The sequence below is a fragment of the Poecile atricapillus genome, chromosome 18 (assembly GCF_030490865.1).
Source record: "Poecile atricapillus isolate bPoeAtr1 chromosome 18, bPoeAtr1.hap1, whole genome shotgun sequence".
Lineage (NCBI taxonomy): Eukaryota > Metazoa > Chordata > Aves > Passeriformes > Paridae > Poecile > Poecile atricapillus.
This window is the reverse complement of record NC_081266.1, coordinates 8,219,308-8,240,931: the sequence shown is the minus strand read 5'-3', so window position 1 is coordinate 8,240,931 and position 21,624 is coordinate 8,219,308. Positions and strand designations below refer to the sequence as shown.

The 21,624-nt window shown below is 38.0% G+C and overlaps 1 protein-coding gene across 1 annotated transcript in view; it reads left to right on the top strand.

Moving 5' to 3' along the window:
* The window catches only part of LOC131586073 (1-phosphatidylinositol 4,5-bisphosphate phosphodiesterase zeta-1-like), a 50,928-nt gene that overhangs the window by 11,734 nt on the left and 17,570 nt on the right, over positions 1–21,624 (top strand). Inside the window, exons 4-9 of the mRNA XM_058852811.1 lie at positions 555–756; positions 2,318–2,462; positions 4,315–4,470; positions 14,200–14,427; positions 16,566–16,722; positions 18,652–18,768. Of these exons, the coding sequence (XP_058708794.1) occupies positions 555–756; positions 2,318–2,462; positions 4,315–4,470; positions 14,200–14,427; positions 16,566–16,722; positions 18,652–18,768 (1,005 nt within the window). The remainder of the gene's footprint in view (positions 1–554; positions 757–2,317; positions 2,463–4,314; positions 4,471–14,199; positions 14,428–16,565; positions 16,723–18,651; positions 18,769–21,624) is intronic.

Below are 21,624 nucleotides of genomic sequence, written 5' to 3'. Positions count from 1 at the left end.
ATTCATCTGTGTAGACAGTTATTTCTTTGGTTAAAATGCTATTTTTATTTCAAGTATTTCTAAACATGATTTGATCAATATTTATTTGGAACTTTCCACCCTGGCAAAGACATTTGGTGCTAGAAGTCATAGTTTCTGCAAGATTATATTGAGAATTTCTGACTTTTTAGAGAACAATCCTGGTTCTTTTAAAAGAGAAGATTCCCTTAACACGTTGTCTGGCATGTTACTTTCCAAAGTAAATGACAAATATTTTATTTATATTTAATTAGGACTACTGAAAATTCTTCTTAGTGCTGTCCATAGAAGAATAAAAGTGTCAAAACACATTTTTTTCCTCTCAGAAGTTTGAACCACAGCAATTCAGCTCCAGAGTCACACGTATCTGATGTTTGTGTTGTTTATACATTTGGTATGAATTTTAAAATTGCAGGAAAGCTTTGTGCTGTATAACCTTTAGCAGTGTTCAGAATTGGCTATTAAAAATTTCAGAAAGTGCATCAGAGTGGCTTCACAACAGAGATTTATTTTTTTTTCCTTTTGTTTTTGTTCAGTGAGGAAGAAAAGGCAGTTGTCATTTGAAGGATTTATAAGATACATGAACTCAGACGAATGTTCAATATTTAAAAGCCAGCACAAGACCGTCTATCAAGATATGAACCAGCCATTATGTGACTATTTTATTTCATCTTCTCACAACACCTACTCGATAGCTGACCAGCTAATGGGACCCAGTCACTTATGGGGCTATATCAGGTATATAGACATAATTTTTTAATATTTTAAACTTTCTTTGGCTTTTTTTTTTTTTTTAATTAATGCTAAGTCACATACAATCCTACTTGGAAATAAGGGACAAAGCCATCAAAGATACAAGTTGAAATGAGAGTGGTATTTTATTTTGTGTGTACACTTTTCAATATATTTGCCAAACCATCTGTTCATAGTCTGGAAGCAATCTATTTTTTTCACTTACATCTCAGAAAATCAACCTTGCAGCAAATGGAATCTATAGTATATTGTACAGTACACGATTAAATCAGTTTTTAATCTCAACGTGCCATGCAAAAAATAAATAACTCCCTGAAAGTAATGTAAAATTCCTGGGCAAGCTGTGATCTGTTCAATGTAGAAGATGTGTGTTGGAGTATGTCTGTGTCAAGGATATCTGTGTTCAGTGCATGTTGCAGTGTGGGCAGGTTAGAAACAACAAAAACAACAAAACATGGGCATTCAAGTAGGCAGCAGGGAGAGGAACCTGTGCAGTGTGTGACTCCAAGAGGATGATGACCAGGATGCCTTATTGCCAAGACAGGGAAGAAAGAAATTAATTGTGTAGTAAATGCAACACTGAGAGGGCAGGATGTATTAAGAATTAGGAGGAGATGTGTCCAGAATTATTTGTACTACTTTAATGAAGAGAAAGCAGCAGGAATCATCATCTATCTGAACACTTTGTAATTTTTTTTTGGTTGCTCTCTTGATGTTCTTTAGTGACTTGCAACCATCAGAAACAGTACTGAATTTCTAACAGTATTTAAAATTCCATTATGTTAATGCTGCCTTGCTGAAAGTAATTGCAAAGAAGGTATAACCCCCTCTCTCTTTATCTCCTATATGTGTGAGGAAAATGCTAAAATCAGCTAAAGGCATATTTGACATATTGTTAATGTGTGAAAAGCAGGATGTAAAAGACAGCTTGGTAATTAAGTAAAACAGTTTATAAGAAATGTTTCAGTTAGTTGCAAGTCAAATATTAGAAACCTAAGAATTTAAGGGATGACACTAACATATTCAGATTAAAGCAGTAAAGTCAGGGTGTCTCAGAAACTTTAGCACTCTTAGAAATGTGGTCTGGGGAGAGGAACTGTTTTATGTAAAGACCAAGCGCAACCTGATTCTCCAAGTACTATAGATTTTTAAATATAGTGATTCTCAAAATTCTAAGCAAGTTTGGAATAGTAGCACAAAATAGCATTGAAAATATTTATTCTTTTATTTTAAGTGGCAAATTGCCTTTGTTCCAGAATTCCTTTATTGAAATCTTTGATTTTTAGCCTTTTAAGGAAGATAATGCAGGTAATCCCATATTCTTTAAAGGTCTAATAAAGTTTATTAAATAACACACACCTAAAATAGGCAGAAACAGAAAGTATGTCTGTCTCATATAATTCTGTAGGATTTCTATTTATGGTGAAAATGAGGTGTTTTTTCTGTAATTAATCCCTGTGCTTGTAATCAGAAACACAGCAACTTGTATAAAAAAGTTTGCTATCTTTCTTTTGGCTGCAAAATTGTTTCTCTTGTTCTTCTGAAGTGCTCTGTTAAAAGGATGCCGTTGCCTGGAGATTGACTGCTGGGATGGCACCAACAATGAACCTATTGTGTATCATGGTCACGCTTTAACAAGCAAAATTCCATTTCGCTCTGTAATTCATGTGATTGACAAGTATGCATTTATGGTACGTACAGATCTGTGTGTGTATACATGAGTTGGTTAGAATGGGATGGTGGCTTTAACTAAGTGGGGACATGGCTCTTGTAAATTCTCCAGGGTAAAAAAAAATGCAACAGAGACTGTGGCAATGGGTATTTTAAAAATTAATTGCAGAGCAATTGTGCTATTTGTTCTTAAAGTATTTTAAAATCTTTTTAAAGGAATCATAATCATTTTTCCTGATAATGAATATAAACCAAACTTAGTGCAAAGGATTCAGGTGATCTCACTCAGCTTGTTAGGTGGAATTCTCACCTGACATAATTTAAACAAGGACTGAATCTATATTGAAGACCTAGTTCAGATTTTTTCTGATGTTTTCCTCCTTCTTTATATCCCTTAAAGGTTTTTTTGTCACTTACTCTTCTGCTGCTATGAGTCTGTCTTGTATCCTCTGTGTGAATTTATAAAATAGACAAAAATATTAGATAATAGATGAGTTTGAGACTGTGTTTTCCATTTCCTCTCTTTTGATTTTGAATGTTGACACTGATAAATGTTAGCAGCTACTGATGTTTTTTGGTCAGGTGACCCATCAGAGCAAAGTTCCTTTTACCTATCTCTAGAAAAACACTGAAATCTGGAGAGTTTTTGCACCGTCTCAGGCTTTTGTATAAGCTTCTGGTGAAACTCCTGCTCAAAGGAAGTGCTGAATGACAATTAAGATAAATCTCAGAATCAGGCCAGCATTATGTGTGTGAATATATACATCCACGATCATAAATTTATGTGGATTTTCATGCATATGTATTTATAGCCTTCTCAGTGTTAATCAAAGCTGTGGTTTTTTTCTGTTTTCTATATAAAACTTAATTAATCTCTGATTTTAAAAGTGAAATTAAAAACATGATTTTATTCCACTGTTTTTCAAAACCCACTGGATAAAACTTTCCTCTTCTTGCTAACACACAGCATATTGTGCTTAACTCTAATTCAAACTTCAGTTCTCAAGCCCAAGTGCCAATGAGATGATAAAATCACAACAGGTCATGGTTGGTACCAGCTGTCCACGTAGGCTGAGCTTTGCTTCTCTTAAAAGTCAATAGCAAGTGCTCAGGAGACAAATGTAAAGACAGGAAAAACATAAAATGGTGTTTTCCTTATGGACAATTTAGGCTCTGCCTGAGCAAAGATTTCATTCAGACTATATTTTTGGTATCCACCAGTATTATTGGCAACTTATGAGATTTACTTATAAGTCTAGATGGATGCATTTCTTTTGAGTTCTTCTCTAATTTTTACTAATTTTCTCTTTTTCACCTTTTAGCTTTAATTTTTACTCAATTACCCTTGCTTGAGTAGTGTGATGAGAAAAGTGTATACTGTCCCTAGAAAAGTTTGTGGTATTATCAAAAATAAAAAATATCCATAGCTTGTTCATGTAAAGGAAATCATTTCTGAACAAGCTTTGGGGAGACTATCAGAGTCTTGATAGACTATTTGAAAAGTAGTCAAAAAATCTGTCATAAACTAAAGCAAAAGACATTTAATTCTGATTTATGCTTTCAATTTTAATTTTAGAATCTGATTTTAGCTTTTAAAACCAAAACAAAGCAGTCCTTTTTTCATATATGTCTAGCTCTGTTTTAACTTTCTGAAGGTGCATTTCTTTTTTCTTCTTCAATTGTGCTTTCTTTTTTCCACAAATGTTACCTGTTTTATTGTGTTACTAACCTGGAACAAGTGATCTATATTCTGAAGTTTTTGAAAATGAATGTAAATACAGATGGCCAAGGGGACTTTTGTAAGATATTTTGGAAAAGCAATTATTCATATTTTTATTTATTAATAATAAAATCCTAAAATTATATTTCCAGTTATCTGCCTATCCAGTTATACTGTCTCTGGAGAACCACTGCAGCCCTAAACAGCAGGAAGTAATGGCAGACTGCTTGAAAAGTATTCTAGGTGACAAACTTCTCACTACACCAATTGGTGGTGCAGTAGATATGACTGAACTGCCTTCTCCTGAGGTAATAACTTTTCATTTTTCTCTATGAAAGAAATGAAAAAAATGGTGGAGTTCTGTTGCCGCCCATTTGCTTGGTTTTATTAAGTTCAGAGGTGGTTTACCCCAGTTGCTCCCCTGTCATAAAGAATGGTTTGTCCCCAGTTGCCCATCGTTGTAAACCCTTCCCATTTTTCCAGATTGTTCCCCATCCATCACCCCAATCCTGCCCCTAAGCCCTATCAATCTATGTGAACCCCCACCTTTTGTTCCAGTTCTTTCCTTGCCTATCATCCCTTCCTCGACGCCCCATTGATTGTACAGTTGCTTTCCCTCCCCCGGGTCCTTACCATTGGTCCTGCATATTGTAATCCCCACCCATAACCCCTCTGTTGCTGTTGTCCCATTGGTCACCATACGAGCCGCCCACGGTCCTTAAAACCTGGCACATGGGGGTGCCCAGGGTCTCGGCTCAGACCTCTCCCCTGTGATCCCAGCCCTGCACCTGTTGGAATAAACTTGTTCCTGGGAAATCGGGAGAGCCTGAGCACTCTTTCTCCCTTCGCCACAACCCGTGTCGCCCTGTGAGCCACAACGCCAGAGCGCAGAGGAGCTCTGGAGGTTCCAGGTTGAGCCTCGCAGTGCTAGCCTGGTTCCCCACTCCTGCCGCTGACATCGGCCACAGCTAGCCGAGGCAAAAGGGGCCGAGCGGGCAGCGACAGAGTTCTTCATTATTTTTTTTTTTCAGTCCTCTGGGACTGAATTTATGGATCACATCTGGTGTCAGAAATAGACTTCAGGTAGTATTTAAAATTTAAAATTTAAAAATATTTAAACTGCACCAAAAAAACACATGAAAATATATCTGTTATCTGCTGATTTATTTTTTTGTTGCTTAAATTGAAGGAAATTCCTGAAATTTAAACATGTTATTGAAATGGAAACCTGAGCCTACATTTTTTGTCAATAACAGTGATGATGGAGGTTTTTTTTGGTCCTCTGCTACTGCAAAGCCATTCTCTTTCTCAGTGTGTTTCTCCCTCAGACAGCGTTTCTCAGCGGATGGCCCGAGACCCCTGGGACATGAAGTCAGAAAAGGCAATTAGATGGGTGTTGAAAATTTTATTGCAAACTAAAACAAATACATTTCCTTTGTTCCAGTCTTTGCACATAATTTTCTTTCAAGGACAAAAACTTTTTTCAAGTCTTTTGTAGCACAAATACGTGCACACATACAAAATACTTATTTCAGCTTCTCGCTGTTGCCAGTATAGCCATATTTTATTCCTTGTGTTTTTACAGTAGCTAAAAAAATGCAAATGAAAATGTGGGAAGGAAGCACTGTCATAAGGAAAAACAACACACAAAAGGTGTTTAAAATAATTTTTTAAGGATTTCTCAAGGAAAAATATTTTTGAAGTGATCTGTGCAAGAAGATGTGCTGAAGTATTACCGCACTCTTATATTTCCATAACAATGTTGTAATATTTAATGTTCACGTTTCTCCACCCTTTTTTTTTCTTATTGTAGCAATATATTTTTTTGCATCATGGTTTCCAACATAATTTTGAAGCCTTGAAAACTGTTTTTTCAATTAGGAAAAAATCTAAACTCTATCAAACAGGAGGGCTTGTTGTAAAGCTTCTCAAATCACAGCTGGATTCAGTGTAGGAGATGTGCAAGGATCATATGTCCTCTGAAGCAAGCACAAAATCAGTGAAATGGAATCACTGAATCACACACTTAAAAATATTAATTTCTATGATATATGTCCCTTAGCATATGGTTACTGTGATACAGGGAGTTCATACTTCATATTTCCACAGCTTAGAGTTTTCATGAGTCAGCTCTGTAGAGTTTTGCCTGAAAATGGATTGCTGGGTCTGTGTATGGAAATGCTGTCAGCTGAGATTAATTCTCCTGAGCTTTTAACATATTAAAGTATTGTGAGACATATTTCCCATCTGTGCAAGGTGTAAGGATTACCTAAATAACGCCACTGTCGTCACCTGATTACAAAAGTTTTAATTCAGAAAATTATTATCTTGAGAATGAACACAAATGAGGATCTTCTCTGTTTCTCCTAGGTTTTCTGATCATGCATGTAAGAAAAGTCAGTAGGACTTTACTTAGCAATGGAAATATGTAGCTATGACTGAATTTGTAAGTTCAGTTATAAGCTTGACTTTGGCTGGCATCTTTTTGAAGAGCCAAAAAAGGAGTTTAGTGACATCACATCTTTAAAGCTTGGGACCTTGTGCATTTTCAAGGCCTGGGTAAATTCATTGTCATTTGAGAAAACCAAATTCTGAATTTAGTCTTCAGACTGCTTTACTCAAGCTGTGCAAAAGAGATGTTACAGAACCACAAATGATGAATTTGAAATGCTCTTTGTTGGAAGGATCCTCAGTTAGTGTGAAAAAGAAAAAAGCTGTCACCTATATAAGTTGTTGGTCCACTTTTTTCAAGATGGAGCATTAGCAAGAAAAGGGAAAAAGCCACCTCAGTGTTCTTCAAGATCAGAATTGAATGGTTATTTTGTGGGTACATGAAGTGGGAAATCACATAGTTTCTCCAAACACTTCAAAGAAACATTAGACAACTACAGGTTCCTTTTAGGTTTTGGAGTTTTGGAGGCTTCCATCGAAATAATTTTCTTTTATATGGTCAATCTTCTACTTCTTTCTTTAAGTAGGTCTTGAACTATACCTTTGTCAACTGAGATGATTGTGTGTGTGTGGAAGGAGGTTAAAATGAGGAACACGCCCACTCTTAGGTGGTTCCTTGGACCACCTTGCAATGATGTCTCCTACCATTGTAATTCTAAGTGAAAATCACATGGAGGCGCAGGAAATAAAAGCGGAGGATCACTGAACACTTCCTCTCTCTGCTTTTCCCAACACTTGCTTCATCTGAAAAACAAACCCCAGAAAATTTCAGGACTAAAGGTTTTTTAATTCTTTGCCTTCAGTCATATATTCACACTTCCATCTGACTATATTGATATTATTAATTCCCTGCAATTCCTGTATTCTGTGGCATCTCAGCACACAATTCCTCCTCTACATATGGAGGAAGGAGAAGACTTTTGCACTACTTCTTTCTTTCCCACAAACTTTATCCCATGAGAAACTGAGGCTGCTTTTAAGCTTCACCTGTCCCATCTCTTTCCCAAGAAGATGTTTTGCCACCCAAAGCGACAGACCTGATACAATTCTCTGCTCCCAGTCTTGGCCATCATGGTGCTTCTAAAGAGACTTCATGAACTCCCTCTAATCTTCACTGGAATAACAGGTCCTTTGAGTCAGGTCCTGCATTAAATTAGATTTGACATCAGTGACGGGCGCCAGACATCTCTGCTGGTTGTACCAGCACTCGTGGTGATGTGCTGATAGAAAGTGAAGGAATGAAGTGCCTTATGCAGCAATTTGTAGATGAACTTAGAAAATATCAGGATGCTAGAAGAGATAAGGTTTTACTTACCCTGCTGTGTTCTTCCTCTCAAGAGATCTGACAGCAATTGAAAGGAGCATGTGGGCATCCAATATAACACAGAAAAGAATGTAAGCACATTGATGCTTTGATGAAAGTTTGTTCCTCAATTATTTTGCATTGTAGAGCATTGAACTGCCTTACACTGCTGACAGGATAGATATATCAGATAGTTAGGAATCTTTTATTATTTGCAGGTTTCCTGTCACAAAGTTGGAATGAGATATTGCTGTGTGATTAACTGAAAGTGAAGTGGCAACTACTGTGATTTTACAAGTTCTCTTTAATGTTTACCACACAGCTGCAAGATCAATTACTGCATTGTGATGTCTCAGAAGCATTTCTGGCCAGGATTGCCAAGGCTTCCCTATGGTTGTTAAACCTGTGGTGTCCAAATAAAAGGATCTGTTTAATGAGATCCTTGAGAAAGATCAATAGAAGGTCTCCAGTACAACTTCATGGGCTATGGATATTTTAAATTCTGCTATTATGGGGAAAACCAGCTAACTCCATAAGCCAGGACTCATCCTTCACACTTTTCTTCACCTTTATCTACTCAGTATAAAAAGGAGAGCTTTCTCTACACAGTGAGTGTTTTCAGTGAGAAATTCAAGATTAAGCACATCTAATTCTGTTGCTTCATTTATGAGATTAATTCCTATTTATTTTGACCAACACATTCACATATGCAAATGTCTTGACCAAGTCTTTGCATCAGAAATACTTTTGTTTCTTAGCAAGTCAAAATGTTTCTAGTCACTCTTATGCCTTTCGATCAGTCTATGGCATCTATTCTTTACAAAAAATATGAAAAAAAAAAAAAGAGAATGTGGTATGTCTTGGTGATGACCTCAAAAATAATAATAAAAAAATCCATACTGTTTCTCATAAAATATCTGGAATCTCTAGGCTGTAGTGAGTACATACAGAAGACTCATCTAATTCCTTCACTATTTTTAGGCATTGCACTCTTGAGGGAACATGATTTTCCCAGAAATGTGGTAAACATGTGACAGTCATTATCTGTTAATAGCTTCTTTGCATTGTAAAGCGACTTCAGGAGGTAACTAAAAACAAGACATTGCCATATTTTATATCATTACCCAGGTAGGTCTTGGGTCAATGGCTTATTTGGTGTATAAAAATCATGTGGTTTGTTTGGTAAGGCATCGTCTTGGACCATTGAACTTTGGTAAGGAATCTGTGCAATGAAGACTCTGAGCCAACCTGTAACCATCTTTCTCTGCAATCATCTGGACTTATTTCCAATGCATCCAGAGATTTAGTTGCCCATGTAGAATATAGTTTCAGCTATAGCACAGCTATTTATCCTTAAGTAGACTTAAGGTAAGTAGACTTACCTGAAGTCTACTACAGAGCACAACACAGAAATGGAATTTTCAGGGTAGGGTGCTTCTCACTGGGTAAATGTGTTGTAGGAAAACTTGCTATGAGGTAGCTAAAATGCTGCTCCTGATATAATTAATATTTGTTTGCCTAGAGCTCAGACCTTGCTGGTGGTATTGATTAAAAATATCTGTATAATAAGTATACAGTATTGATATAAAGTATCTGTAGATGATAACTGCGATTTATAAGGCTGCCACAAAGACATCCATTCACACTTCACTAAGTGTGATTCGTTAAAGATAGCTGGTGTTGGGTTTTTTTAACAGTTGTACTTAACAAATCTTGTCATTGTCTCAAAACCTTTCCCTGTGTCAGACTTCACAGGAGGTGTTGTATCTTAACCCTATATCAGTATTTAAGGCAGCAGTATCATTCTTGAAATAGAATATTATGTAAAACTCAGAAGAGATTTTAACTTTGTTACTTAGCAAGATTTTCAAGGCTTGATATTCCTCTAACTGAGCACCTACAGCTGGTCAGGAGAGAAGAAGGGAGAACAAGCTCAATTTAAACAGGAGAAGCTATTCTGTCTTTAATACTTCTGTCTCAAACCCAGGGTTTGTTCCTTACATTTCTGGGCACTGAATTTTCACATTAATTGTAGTCATCAATAGGTGGGTTTGCCCGATCCAAAGTGCTTGTGATTTTTATCTTGGAAACTTGGCATTACTTCAGCTGATTTGTGTTATACATCCCATTAACCAGAATGCACAAGAAAAAGGTTTTGTTCATTTAATTATGTAAATATTTGTTCCAGTTGATTGCACTTCGAGGTTTTTGCTTATGCCAGTCTTGAAGTCCCACTATGCTCTAGGGAGGTCCTATGATGTTTTACATATTTGAATTTTTTAGTATGCTTGCAGTTTTTATAGAAGTAAACAGCAAATGTATTTTTAACATATTTTGCCTTTCATAATAAAACTAGAAAGGAGAAGTTATAGTGAATGCTCAGACTTTCAGCTCATTAAAAGGCTTTTCAGCTCTCTTAGAAGACCTGGACATGTAGAGAAGAAGGTGTCACATGCTTAGCAGTGCTGATTACCAATTAAAGAACTCAGATTTCACACAGTCACTGAATTTGTAACCATATATTTGTTATAAGTTTTTTTGAAGATGTGTGAAGTTCAGACAAAAGCCTATGCCATTTTTTCACTCTGTGTTTCACTTTCAGTGATTGGGGGTAACTATTATTGTCATTTGCTTCTGGCCAAAAAATAGCAAATTCTCTGGAGTATTTTTGTAACTGTTTCTGAAAAGAACCATGATTTTAGAATGTTATCTTTGTAGAAAACAAAGCAAACCTTAAAAAACTTCTCCTACCTCAGGATGTTTATGTTTTTGCTAACAGCTCGCAAACAGAATTTTAGAGACTGATTGACACCATGACCCATTTTTATATCATTACACACACACACTATTGTCTTTTTTTACTTAAAGTTATGTTTGCATATAGGAGGCAGTAATGTAACCATAGATAGTTTTTTCTTCCCTTGTATACCAGGTCTTTTTTTATTTTATTTTATTTTTTTTTTATTTGTAGAATGAAGTCTTCCCATGAATAACAAAATACAAGATCAAAAGTGGATAGAATTGCTTTTAGATACTGGGAAATGTGAACATGCAAAGCAAAATTCAGAACTCTTAAAAAACATGAGTAGCATTAATCATATTAAAACTCTTCTAAAAATACCAGAGAAAAATAAAAAAAAGAGTGCATTAATAAGAAATGAAGGCAATGTTAAAGGGCATCCTTATCCTGAGTCACCAGTGCAGAGAGACTAATCAAACCTTCCAGCAGCATGGCATTGATAGATATTGGGCATAGGATGTCTCATTCCACTGGCACCCTGGCAAACTACCAACACGAGATCTGAAGCGATAGGGGGATTATGAGCAATGGAGCTTGCAATGGAAATAAATGGAATGTCTCTATCCTTGCCTATGGCTCTGGTTTCTACTAAAAAACTTTGGCTTTATATATTTCTGTTATCCATACCTTTCATATTTACTTCGTGGATACCTTAAAACACAGCATTTCAGTTACCTTTCATTTATTGTGAATTTTTTTGTTCCCTCTTCCCGCCACACTCCCAGTAGTGTAATCTTCCTTTCCACTAGAGCATAGGAAATTCAAAGAACATTGTTGTGGATCACTTTATTCAAGAGTGACAGTAAGTCCTGTTACTCCCTGACAGCTCCTGTGTACAGATGTACTGCTGCATAATAGAAGCTTTACTATTAATATAGTTTTGTAAATTGAAGTGAAATATATACTCATAGGATTCTGTTCCATAGATGAAAGCCATGCTGTTAGAATCAATATAATTCAATGATGTTTTTCTCCCTTTACATTACATATTATGGAGGTTGATACACGTCCATTTAAAAATAGAGAAACTGCTTAGGCAAAATCACCAAACTTTTGTTTCCCTGGCCGGGTAAGACCAGCATAAGGTTCTACTGTAAAATAACACAAGTTATAAACAAAAGTTTGTTGCAGCCTGCAACCTCAGGATCTTGTCCAGGGAAGCAGCAGGGTTCTGGGGACCAGCATGAAACACCAACGAGACGGGCTCCCGTTCATGAAACCATTTATTCAGCATGAGAACAAACTCAGGTCCAGAACAGAGAGCCCCGAACAGAGGCACAGCAGGGGTTTTTGAGGGACAGAACCCCCGAGGGTTTACACCTTTGAGGGTGGAGTTCAGGGTCAGGGACCATTAGAAACACAGCAAGGGAGAACCCCCCAGGGACTCAAACCCAATCAGAACTCCTGGGCCGCCCTTCACAAGGGGTTTGGGGTGGAACAATGTTAACTCTTTGCCTCCCTGAGGCCGCTGCAACATCTGCTCCTTTTTTATTTTTTTTTTTATTTTTTTTTTTTTTTTTTTTTCAAATTTTAATTAGGAGCTTAAAATGTTTCCAAACATACACCTTAAAATCTCACTTCTTCCACAGAGCACCCACTTTGCTTTGTGGGACACCAATAGCTCAATCACAAAACACATTAGGCAAACAGAAAAAAAACAAAATTAAAAAGAAACACTTAAACCTTGGACCACGCCGGGCAAATTAAACGGTGATGGTACTTAATACAAACATAATATTTTTTTTGTTCAGTCTCTTCCAGTTTAGGATTCTTTGTTAGGAAGGGTGCAGCTCTTAGATCTCCTCTCACGAGGGGCAGAATTCTTCGATCTCCAGCTTCGGCTCCGGCTCCCATGTGGGCGTCGCCCCTTTAGATGATCTGGGTGAAACACTGGCTTTCGGAGCTCGGTTACAGTTTCGATTTCCCCAGAGGAGGTGTTGCCCACGATAGAAAAGCACAGCCCCCAGGGGTGGAGCACCGAACAAAGGGATGGGGCCAAGCAGGAGTTACTGGGAGGTTCGGGAAGGGAAGGTTTGGGACCGGAAAAGAAGGAGCAAGGCGGGAAACCAGGGATCCCAGACCGCGTGGCCGGCGCCATCTTGGGATGGGGGGGGAGGCCGGGACAGGCTTTCCCGGCCAGGGAACGGGGAATATGGAGAGACAGGAGGTGAAGGAGGACACGGAACGGCGGGCAGACGGCAGCAACCCCGAGCCATCTTAGCTTTTTTCACCCTTTGTCCTGCCCTTAGGAACAGAGGAAAGGGGAAGGTACAGGGAGGTATACACCAAAAAAGGAACTCCACAGAAGACAAAAACAGCCCACCGGAAGATCCATACCGTCCATAATCGTCCATAATGTTGATATAATCGTCCATAATACGTCTCGTTGGGTGATGTAAGGTGTTTGTCCCAGCGTCTGGTCTCGGCTCCCCCACCTCCGTAATCCCTTTTCTTCCCCCATGCCCGAGGCACTCTCAACCCAGTCTCCCTGCCAGGTACTCTCGAGTCCTCCTTTCCAAGGCGGGGGTCTCGCCGGCTCTCAAGCCATCAGCCGGGGACTTACGAGGTGTCCATGGAGCCGCTCCTGCTGTTCTCCTGGATGCCACGCATTCTCTCACCATTTGTTGCAGCCTGCAACCTCAGGATCTTGTCCAGGGAAGCAGCAGGGTTCTGGGGACCAGCATGAAACACCAACGAGACGGGCTCCCGTTCATGAAACCATTTATTCAGCATGAGAACAAACTCAGGTCCAGAACAGAGAGCCCCGAACAGAGGCACAGCAGGGGTTTTTGAGGGACAGAACCCCCGAGGGTTTACACCTTTGAGGGTGGAGTTCAGGGTCAGGGACCATTAGAAACACAGCAAGGGAGAACCCCCCAGGGACTCAAACCCAATCAGAACTCCTGGGCCGCCCTTCACAAGGGGTTTGGGGTGGAACAATGTTAACTCTTTGCCTCCCTGAGGCCGCTGCAACAAAAGTTTTCATTTGGTACACCAGAGAGATATGCACAAAGGCATTAATCAAATAACAAATTTCCTGCAGGCTTAGTGATAGATGAAAACATTCCAAATGAATAGCAGACACATCTTTAAGTGTGTATATACACATAGAAGTACATTTAGGCTTAAAATAGAAGTAAAAAAATAAGTAAAAAAATATACCTTCTATGTCTTGCCTGGCTATCACTTTTGGCTCTTACTTAGCTTCCTACTTTTATCTTTTCATAGTTTCAGCATCTGGGTTCCTGTGGCAGAGAGCCTTTTTTCCTGTCATGGTGTTAGATAGGCTCATTCTGTTGTGTACATTGATCCCCAGATTCTGTTTGGTTTCTTTGGCTTTGGCTTCTGCCTCACTCTATTTTAATTCATTTTGCAACCTCACATCATTATATTTAATAAACAACTTTGAAGATTGGTTAAATAACACCAAGAGATGGAAACCTAAGTAATTCTAGTTACTATTGTTCAACCTCTTTTCTATAGGCATTAAAATTCAAAGTTCTGATAAAAGATAAAAAAGTTGGAACAAATGAGGAAGGTCTGCTCAGGATGGATGCTGAATATGGTGGTGAGACAGAGGAACTGAGTGACTCTGAATCTGAGTCTGAGGATGACGACGCAGATGACACGTTACCTCTTCAGCCATCAAGGAGTCCCACCAGAAGAAGAAGAAATCATAGACCTTCTCTCCCACCTCAAAAAAAACCAAAGGTAACTTTTGCTGCAATTGAATATAGAGAACACACAGATTTTTTTTTTTAAAGAAACTCGATTATCTTAAAATAGAGACTAAACTGAAAAGTTGTTATAAATAAGTAATTTTAAAATAATTTATATTTTAAATTTAATTTAAAATTTAAAGAGAAAACTTTAAAATTACTAAGATCAGTGCATTTGGAAATTACATTTTTTAGCTCGAGGTTTCAGAGTTTTCCTGCTCTTATAAGAAAAGTCAGACTGGACCACATTTTAGTACCCAACTAAAAATCAACCCCTTCCTGTGCTCCCATCTTGAACTTCAGCATTTTCCTCTCTCAAAACTTGTGCTTGTCCCAGGCTCTCGGTCCCACAGTAGATTTAAGATGTGTTTTGTTGGTGCCATGGCTCTCCTGGAACTATGTATAGAGAACACTTACAGCAGTACCTGATGACAACAGGCAGAGTTAACCATTTCTTCCCCAGGTCTTCCAGTCTATTTTTAAGATAGATAAAGTCTCCTATTTTCTTCTGTTCTGGATTTTTTTGCATTAAATTAGGTGCACATTCCTGGTTGTGCTGGAACATTTTTCAGCACCTGGAGCTGAAGAGGTGTTTTTAGATTTATCATGCAGAGACTTAACTTTATTTCTGAAAAAAGTGTAAAAATTTGGTGTTTGAAAGTCAAGTTGAACTTAGTTTTTTTAACCAACTATAATTCTCTACCACGGAAAATCTGTTGCTTCATCAAGGTTGAAACTGCCTTGTTCAGCTTTTTTAGGATGTCAGGCAGCACCTGGTGTACCCAGTCACTCTTGCACATCATGCTCTGATTGCCTGAATGTGGCTAAACCAGCAGTGCTCCTCAGAGCCCAGCACTCTCGCTGAGAAGCAGTGTCTCTTTTTTTTTATATGATTTGAAAGTTTTTTTCTTCTTTCTCATTCCAACTGACATGGAGAAATAGTAAGGAAAAATTCTGAGGAAGGATGGACTCTGACCAGGAAGGACCAGCTCTCTAGACAATAGGTTTCAAGAATATTTGTAGGACCATGTAACGGACTAGAATGAATTCCACAGACTCTTAAACAGCAGCAACAAAAAGGATCTGCTCATGTTTCCCAGGCAGAAGAGAAAGTGGTTTCCAGGGTCCCACTCTGTTGGAATATTTGCCTTGATGTCCCACTGTATTGCTTTATGGGAGGGTGGGAGAGCATTTGAATCCACAGCCAAGATACCCCAGTGATGCTGCTGGCTTTGCCTGCCTCCAGAGTTGTATTTTTCAGGATTTCCATGGCAGTAGACTCCTGGTGTCCTCATGGGACATAGCCCCAGAATAATTAATGCACTTGAACGTTGCATAGTTTAAGAGCCATGAGCAGGCAATCTCTATTATTTTGTGGGATGAGAATTTGCCTTCAAAAGCTTTAATGGAATGTAAACATGATTAGCATCAGCAGCTCTCTGCTGGCTACTGCCCCCAATTAGCTCAGAAGTTATGCTGAGGAAAATGAAGTGGTCACACAGTGCTTCTCTGTAAGAGAGAAGATCCTGGTAAAATTTCAGTCACTTTGGCTTATTTTGGTAATTGAGCAAGACTAAATTAAGATTTTGGTGAGAGAACTTTCAACCTTAATCAAGAAGAAAAGAGTTTTCCTAACTTCAGGGCAATGCTTAAAGGAATAGGCCTTTGATTAATTTTCTTGGCGCAATGTAATATTTTCCTGTTATTCTACATTTTATAGATGAGTTTATTCTGTTGGTCTTTTCTAGTACTTTATATATTTATGAATAGAAAGTTGGAGGTATATTTTTAAGGAACAATGTTAAAAGCCATGAAAAATAATGTTATTTGCAAACCACTCTTAGGAGCAGGAAAACTGTAAAGCTATCGAGAAGAACATTCTGCTAGGAAGGATCTCTCCACTCACCCTATGATTACTGTGATAAACGTGGGCACAATAACCTCAGTTTTCTCTCAGTAGATCAGATCTCACTATTAAAGGTCATATTTATTAGATTCATTAACTGTGACATGTTTTTTCATGCTTTATGCATCCAAAATGATTGTTTCTCTGAATTATTAATATTAATAATAATGAAATACTCATCATTGTGACTTTTTAAATTCCATTATTCATCTGATGATGTTTAGGTGAGAAAGGGAAAGATTGCCCTTGCATTGTCAGACCTCGTGGTTTATACCAAATCTCAGAAGTTTGTGAGCTTTGAGCATTCCCTGCAGCATCAGCAGTGTTATGAAAATAATTCAATTGAAGAGAGTGCAGCACAAAAACTTTTAAGATCTTCAGGTAATTTCTTTTGAGTCAATCAGTTAAAAGTTACATTGGTGCTATGATTGCTTCACTGCTTAGGCATTGAAGGGTTAAAATTTCATGAAACACCTGCTGTCTGATTTTATTTGGTTCTTTGTATAACACTGTTTTAGATATGTCCTTTGCATAATATTTTTATTTCTGTTGGCTTTGTGAGGAAAACTGGAATTCAACTTTGCTTTAATTCCGTGTATTTTTATAAGAACAAATATTAACACAGTCTACAAAATGTACGTCTGCCTTTCGATTCATTGTTTTCTGCATCAAGTAATTTAGGAATTGCAGTCAGCACTTGAAAAAGCGTGGAATAAATTTCACCACCTCCCTCCCCACCCCCATGTCTGGGCTGAGAACTGAGCGGAGTTGGCTCGGCAGTCGCCTGGCTTTGGTGACAAGTGCAGATAAGAGAGTCCTCATTAATGGGATGGATAAACCCCAGAGCAGGCAGCTTGCTCCACTGGAGCAGACCTTCCATCCCAGCCAAACTGAATTATCCAAACCATTCTGGGCTGGAGCAGCTCCATTTGGTGCAGCCTCTGCTGTTTGAGCTCCAGCTGCCTGCAGAGAGCCCCGAGGGAGCGTTAAAAGCAGAGATCACCGAGCATGACAGTGACAATGACAATGAAGGCTGCCACATGCCCACTCACTTTGTGGAGGTGATTCAGTGGCTGGCTGTTGCTAAAGGACACAAAATGATTCACATGAACACTTTCCAGTGGTAGAACAGGAAGGAAGGAACTTTATTTTCTGACTCCAGTATTTATAGATTCTCAACAATGACCAGGGATTGGATAACTAAGTTACACTTTCCCAAGCACACTGGTCGTGTGAAACGTCCATCAAAAGATGTTTCTTAGAAGGAATGTGATAAACAACTTCTGTTTATAGAACTTCCATGGGAAAGTAACTAAAACTATGAAAACATTATCAGAAGGTTTTAGTTTTCAGGGCAACAGCTGGCGAGGTGAATGATGCTGAACAGTGTCACAAAGTAGGATTTTCCAGCCACTGAGTCCTCTCTTTGGTTTCTCCAGCACTCTAGGAGATATAAAAATAGTTCTAGAACCTCTCCTCCCCCTCAATAAAACCACCCCCAAACAACAAAGCAAACCAAACTCTACCAAACAAAACCGCTAAACAAACAAAAAATGAGGTGAGAGGAAAATGGAGATCAGAGAGATGACCCTGGAAATGTAGATTTTTGTTTAATCACTAAAAAGGAATCGTGCAGATAGAAGTCATCTGAAGTTTCCCACATCCCTGCAGTCAATGCTTACATATGAGAAAGGAGGGAACACTGCCAGCAGAAGGAAAAACAATGTACATGATAGTTATCTTCTGAGGCTTATATAACAAGAATTTCAGTGGCTTTTGAAAATGTGCTCTTCTCTGGTCTTAATATTATTTAGCCATTTTATTTAAACCTCCAAACAACAAACAAGCCAAGATCATCTAAAGATGAATTTTTCCCCTTTTTTTTTTCATTTTGAGCTATTATAGAAGGGGGAAACTTTTGTGCAGTTTCCTGTGTCTCGTTTCCCATGAGAATACAGTGGGCTTTAGTGTAGAAATCATAAGCTTACCCTGCAAAAAGGTGAAGAAACAGAATATTTCAGTGAAGGGATGGTTTTTGGATAATGAACTTCTTACAAAAGAATATATATTTCTTTATACAGAAATACTGTCAGATTCAAATACACACAAAATATTAAGGTTTAAAAATTAATTATTAAATGAACAAATGAATAAATTTCAAAATAAAATGATGTTAAAATAGAATAAATTGGCATAATATTGTGTAAAAAAATTGCTGGATCAAATTACTGTATTTTTATTATTTGTTCAAATAGTATTTCTTTAATAACAAAGGTTTTCTTACCAAGATTTTATCCTTCTGTTTATCAGCTAAAGAGTTTATTTCACATACTACAAGATTTATTACAAGAATTTACCCCAGGGGAACAAGAATGAGCTCGTCAAATTATAATCCTCAGGAGTTCTGGAATGTGGGGTGTCAGATGGGTATGTATCCTTGCAGAAACTATTGCATTCTAGGCTTTACAGATAAAGGAGTTTCTTGCTTCCTATAGTATTTTGGTGTTATGTAGGTTACGTATTTTCCCCCAGTGGCATTATTTTAATTTTTTGTTATATAAAATTTTCCTTCAACCCACATATTCCACCAGTTTTTTCTCACTAGTAATTGTAAATATCACTTTGTGTTAAATAGCTGTTTCCTATGCCAGATTTTCCATTTATTCTATTTTATTAATCTCTTTAAACTACCTCTTTGAATTGGATATTAAGAAAATCACTAATAACAAACTCAGCATTTTTAAGTTGCCATTACTCAGCAATGCAAGTTTCTTCTGAAGGGTCTGTGGGTTTTCAGTGGCACTCTGTGACTTGCTTAGGTGCAGATGTGAGCACAACAATTGATAGTAGTGCCAAAAATTCCCAGAACAGGATATGCTACACAAGGCAGCACTCAAACATTCCTGGTCAGCACAACATCCAGAGACAGCTGGGAGCTGCTGGGAGTCTCCAGTCTTTATTCAGATGTAGAATTTTAATTTCCAGTACAAAACATATTCGTTTCCTGGGCAACAAAAAAAGTGGTAACTTCTGCTTCTTCATTGAAAGTTATTTATTTGAATTTTTTCAAAATAAGCATGGCATGACTTCTGTACCCAGCAGGCTTTGGAAAACCTCTCACCTGTAAGCATTTTGTCCTTTTTAATGGCTTTAGAGACAATCTTACCTTCACGTGTTTATTCTTCAGTTTAAAAGATTCTCAGTTCCAGAACATATTTCTATGTCTGCCTGCTAAATTTTCTTCAGCCCTAGGTAAAGTAGAGCAGAATAGTTTTTGTACCCAGGTATATATTCTGTCTTTGAGTCTTTGCCAAGGCCACCTGAGGGAGACTGTGGGGCGAGCAGGGCACTTTGCCTTAGGCTCTCGGTTTTGAGAGGTGAGAGGTGTGGATTCACCTTGTTATGTTGAAATACACACTCATCCAAGGACAGACACAGATTTCATTCTGTCTGTAGGGCCCTGGAGCTTATGTCACCCTTGTTCCAGGCTTCCTTTTCCACTTGTTTCCTTTCTCAGCTCTCCATATATCTTCTGTGACAAGTTACTTTCTCCATCCTGACTGTTATTTTACATAACTACATAAGGAGTACAAAAATTACTATTTAGTATAAATTTGACTTGCTTCTATGTCCTCATAAATGCTTATTTGCAGTACAGATTTGGACTTGTGCTGGACTATCCAAGTATCTTCTCATCACCATACTGTGTGAAATTGGTTTGATTATGTTGTGTCCTTGTGGTTCATCCACACTTAGTGCCATGTCTGGATTATTTACCTGGGGTGCTGCCCTCCCTGTGTGCTATCATTGCTATCTAAACTATACATTGCCATTAAAAACTAGGAAGTTTGTTTCATTCTTAGAGAAAGCACTCGCCAGAGGTCCTTAATTTAAAATTGAATTAATCTCCCAGTCTTATCATACTGCAATTTACTAGTTTTCTTTCTAGCCTGTGAATCTCCACACTTATCTCTGCAAAGGATAGCCATTTGTTAGATCACAGACAGCGCCAAAATCTTTCAAAATTACTACACTGGCTGTTTACTCAGAGTGTGCCTTAATGAGAAGTCAGTCTAAACATTTATATGCAAAACATATGACTTTTGGTGCATAGGGGGTTTGGGCCCCTTCCTGGAAGAATTAAAAATATGCAGGAAGTGGTTAGATTTGCCCTCTTGGTCACTTCATTTGCATCTTCACTTAAAAACCCCTCTATTTTTCACATGGGAATAGGCTGATTAAAAACAATTCTCCACATACATTATTTCCAAGCTATGTTAGATCTATTAATTCCCTAATCTGCTTTAGATAGCTGTTTGGCAGAAATATAGCAGCTCTTCACAATGCAACTCCCAAAGTGAGGGTATCTCAGTGAATCTTCTGCTGATGTCCTTTCACTGATTTAACACAGACTTTTGATTTTTATATCTGTCCCATGTCTGTATAATTCACACACCCCTCCTGTCTGCCTGCCGTTGTGCTTTACACCCCATGCACAGAAGTGAATCCTCTAGATCCCTTTTGCAATTCCCTGAAACTCTTCAAAGGACTCTTGGATTTCTCTTTGCCACCTATTCCCCTTCTTAACTCCCTTCTCCTCCCCACACCTGCAAGCTTACATTCCTTTAACATCCATAACCTTTCTGGCTGGGCAAAGAAAATATATTAGGTTTTGTTCAAACTGCCTTCCAGGCCTCTGCATCTTGTAATTATGAGAACTGAGTTACTCCTTCACTTCCCTTAGTGATTGACTCAAAACAGTGCTTTCTTCTGTACCTTGCCAGCAATTTTCTCTGAATTGCTTGGAACATATTAACTTGGAGCAGCCTGGCACTCAGCTAAAGCAGGATGAAATGGTCCAACAGGCTCAAGACTTTTTGGGGCTGAGGACAAGACATGTAATTGTGTAAACCTAATTTCCAGAGGAAGGCAAGTTAAAAAGCTCAGTAAAAAGTACAGAGTTTCCACAAAATAGCTTTTGGATATCACTGTGTACTCCCTGTCCATTCTCTGAAAACTGAGACTCACAAGAACAGGAGGTTTTGGGAAAAAAGAGGTCTTATGGAGAAAAACCCTCACTTTTCATAGTCTGTGAAAATTAGTATGCCTCCTGCATACAACTGCAGTGAGGCACTGGAAAGAACTGGTTTGATGTATCCATGTCTCCTTTTTATTTAGGAAATAAAATGAAATGGAAAGATTTATGCAGGGAAATAAAATTCAGGACATTTATTTAAATAAACTGATATCAGTTGTTTTATATAGACTGAAAAAAACAACAAA